Here is a 4,080-nt window from a genome sequence, read left to right on the forward strand (position 1 = left end):
GTATTTTTCACATGCCACAATGATCGAGGGAGTGGATTGTTCATTTCAAACCTCTCAACGTCAAATCCTGTGTTTATATCTTCTCTCATATGCGAGTTAATTGTCACAATTGTCACTAAACCCTTGTTTGAATCCCATTTTTGGGATAAAATAAATTATGAAATAGTAATTTTTTGAAAAATGTGTAGTTAAAAAGTAAGGAAATTTTTTTAAAATTTGTGTATAATTATTTTATTGAAAAATGTGTGGTTGAAAATGAGTTTTGAAAAAATGGGAATCAATTTATTGCGCATCGAAATTTAAGATGTCGAATTTTGATTATTAAACTTATCAAAATATTGGATATTACTCACTATCTTAACATTCATTCTAATCCTTTAATATAATTAATGACGTGGCTAACAGAATATACATATGGCGCCTTGTCACGCCATTAATACATTGATACGTCTTCGATTGCTCACCAAACTTTAAAAAATATTTTCAATTGCTCAACAAATTTCTTAAAAATGTCTTTAATTGCTCACTAAATTTTGAAAAATGTATTCAATTGCTCACTGAACTTTGAGGTGGTCGAATTTTGGCCACTAAATTTATAAAAATAATATCGACTTACTGTTCAAAAAAAATATGCAGCACAATTGCACAGATCGCTTCAAAGTAATAAAGTAGACAAATGAGTTTATGTTGTCAATCCCACGAGAAATTATTACTCAATTACACAATAGTTAAATTTAATTTTTAAAATTTTTTGTAGAATTTTTAGCTATTTTCATCATTTAAAATATTTGATTATTGTAACAAAACACACAATAAATTTAATTAAATGAATTTCATTTACTTTTGGTCCCTCCGGAAAATGGATTGTGTTTCGTTACGAAAATTCGAATTTTAAATAAATTTATTGGGTGTTTTGTTGTAAAATCCATTTAATTAAATTTATTGTCTTTTTCTGCAAAATTCAAATATTAATAAATTTTAATAACGAAATAGTCTAAAAGTCTACAAAATATATTAAAATTAAATTTAACAATTGTGTAATTGAGTAATCATTTCTTGTGAAATTGACAATTTGAATTCATTTGTCCACTTTATTATTTTTTTATGTGACACATGCGGTAGCGCTACATATTTTTTAATGAACAATAGGTCAAAAACATTTTTTATAAATTTAGTGGTCAAAATTCGACCATCGCAAAAGTTTGTGAGTAATCGAAGACATTTTTCAAAGTTTAGTGAGCAATTAAAGACATTTTTCAAAGTTTGGTTAGCAATCAAAGATGTAACAATTTGTTAACGGTATAATGAGGCACCACATGTATATTCTATTAGCTATGTCGCTAATTTCATAAAAGAATTGGAACGGATGTTAGAGTAGTGAGTAACATTCAACATTTTGATAAGTTTAATGGTCAAAACTTAACATATTAAGCTTTACTGAGCAATTGAATATAGAGACATAAGTTCGATGACCATTGGGACAATTAACTCCTCATGTGCCAAACTGAATTTTTTAACCTTTTCCCTTCCCTTTCGTTCCTAGCAGCTTGAGGAATCCCTTTCCCTTTTTCGTTCCACCCAACATGTCCGTTTGATTCCTCTCCTTTTGGTTAGCTTGTATAGAGCTCTTCCTATACACTTACCAGCCTACTAGATGTTACTTTTGCTAAGGTTTGCGTAATAACTTAATGATTCTACTTTCTCTCATGTCTGGAGGTTGATTGTAGAATGATTGTATATCAAAAGCTAGGTGTTCTTAGCGCATAAGCAATATTCAAACTCGAATTCATCGGCATAGTCTTTGGTGTCAAATGGTGGTTCTGGATCAAAGTATTTTCCTCAACTATCATGTGATCAAATTTCACGTTCATATGTAACAATGAAGGCTATTGTTTAAAATAATTTTAAAAAAAAGTGTTATTGAAGATTAGGTCTTGTTCTTGAGGCCATTTTTATAATCCTTTTATTAATGCATATTTGTTATTTTTTTATGTTAGAAATTTGCGCATCAACTTGTGTATTAGAAAATTGTGATCATTTTTTACAAAAAGGATATTTCGGTAAATGCATGTCAAAAATGTCTACCTTTGCAAAGTCTTCCAAAATTGACCACATTTCAAGTTCACCACCTCAATTTTGACTGGATATCGAGGTTGCTCTAGTAAAAATTGAACAACCAACCTCTCAAAGCTGCTGTCCATGTTTTTACTAAGGAGAAGAGAAAACAACTCTAAATGCAGCCAAAAGACCAAAATAATCTGCCGAGTAACTATGGACCTTATAGACTAATAAGGATATAATTAAAAGAATAATCCTATTTAGCACCGGTGGTATGAACATCAATTTAGGTGAAACGCACGGATTAAAGCTGTAATTAACTTCACAGCAAAATATCCATTAACTTGAGACCATGCAACCCAATATAGGAAGGCTTGGCAACTTCCTTCGAAGAAGCCGCTGCAGCGCCATGACTGACCGTGGTGGCAGCCTTCTTCTTTGGGCAGAGAAAGAAGTTTCTTGATCCCAACGCCATTAAATTTTCCTCCCTATTTATACCTGTTGAAGCCACTTAATTACTAAGCAAACCATCTATTTGTTTACAAGTATCAAAGAGGTGATTACTTAAATATTACAATTTATTGTACTCGATTCCACATTATTTCTGGTCACATTTAGTCACCAAACTGTCTTATCTAGTAATTGGATGAAAATCGCTCGACTTTCTTTCGAAAAAAATACTTACACCTGAAATATAGATCAACTATTGAGACCCCATTTAGCCGAGCTTTTACTTTTGTAAAAGAGCTTCGTAAAAACAAAAAAGCATTTTACTTGATTTTTGAGAACTAATTTCAAAAGACAACTTTAAAATGAAATCACAATGGATCGATTTCTTCAAAAAAAATCTTCTATCCAATAGAAGTTAATTTATAAAATTATTCAAATATGCCCAAAAAAAAATTTTAAATCTCAAAAGCAACCCAGAACCTAATACCATCCATTTATCTTTCTGTGTATCAAACTAGACAATTTGGGGAACTTAAATGCAACAAAAGATGAATACAGACCCAAGCAATACAAGTAGTAATGTTTGGAGACTATGGGGTGAAATTTCCGTAACATTAATTTGAAAGACATCATTGTTCAACGCCCAATTTGAAGGAAACGAGAGCTTACTTTCTAAGCTAAACTGTGAATAATGGAGATCGAAGCCGGAAGGCGAGGTAGATGGAAAAACTGGCCGCCTGCCCCCCTTCTCGTGCAGCCGTAACTCGGCTGCGATCAACTCATCAACGGTGGCCTCCGGCGCCATCACTACTTGCACGGCACCGAGGCTCCTCTGTATCGTCACATTAACCAACAATTTCGTCAGCTTAGGTCTTTCGTGTGGCATTGCCAGCAAATTTGCAACAACTCTTTTCCCGGTAAAAAATTCCTTTGCCGTCCTTGTCCTTGGCTGCATCTCCAGCACAGTCCCGCCGCTTGAGGTTTTCCCCGATAACTTTCCCTTCTTGTTCTTCTCGTGGCCTCCTTCACGGTAATTCTTCGGCGACGGCATTTAATAATATATAGATGTCTCTGCATTCTGTATTTAGGCGGTGTGGAGGAGTATATATCTTCCTCTACCATGAAAGAGAGGATTATCAAATCACAGAGTCACTGTTCGTTTGTGGTTGATCTATTTCAGTATCAATTAAAATCTAGCTTTTAATTAAAGGCAAAACTTACAATTCAGGCTCATTTTTTAATAAAATAAATTGTTTATTAAAATAATATTCTCCATCACACATTCACCAAATAAAATATTCTACGCACAAATCATTAATATTTTTTTAAATTTCAATCACACATTTTCCATAAACTACTATTCAAAACACTATATTTTCTCTCAAAATGGGAGACAAACAAGCTATTATTTTAATCGCATATTTTATGAATTTCATAATTTTTTAAATATACATGTTATCCATTTTATCAAAATTTACTAAAAATTTGATTTTAACTCACAAGTGAGGCCTTAACTGGTTCTATATTGTCACTGTAGCAACTTTTACAAAATACAGCCACTTTAGGAATGTA

General features: G+C 32.3%; 1 protein-coding gene across 1 annotated transcript; it reads right to left on the bottom strand.

The window, feature by feature from the left end:
- Positions 1-2,071: 2,071 nt before the first annotated feature.
- Positions 2,072-3,661, bottom strand: LOC111404906 (uncharacterized protein At4g22758-like). The gene is made up of 2 exons (XM_023033633.1): positions 3,178-3,661; positions 2,072-2,556 (listed from the first exon to the last, which is right to left on the bottom strand). The coding sequence occupies exons 1-2, from the start codon at positions 3,557-3,559 to the stop codon at positions 2,381-2,383; spliced, it is 558 nt and encodes a 185-aa protein (XP_022889401.1). The 5' UTR covers positions 3,560-3,661; the 3' UTR covers positions 2,072-2,380.
- Positions 3,662-4,080: the final 419 nt, after the last annotated feature.

Source organism: Olea europaea, chromosome 11 (assembly GCF_002742605.1).
Source record: "Olea europaea var. sylvestris chromosome 11, O_europaea_v1, whole genome shotgun sequence".
Lineage (NCBI taxonomy): Eukaryota > Viridiplantae > Streptophyta > Magnoliopsida > Lamiales > Oleaceae > Olea > Olea europaea.

Excerpts from the sequence above, each read along its gene's own strand:
- LOC111404906 (XM_023033633.1), bottom strand. The coding sequence starts at position 3,559 with ATGCCGTCGCCGAAGAATTACCGTGAAGGAGGCCACGAGAAGAACAAG. Across the intron at positions 2,557-3,177 it reads TTCACAGTTTAGCTTAGAAA|GTATAAATAGGGAGGAAAAT; the intron begins GTAAGCTCTCGT and ends TGGCTTCAACAG.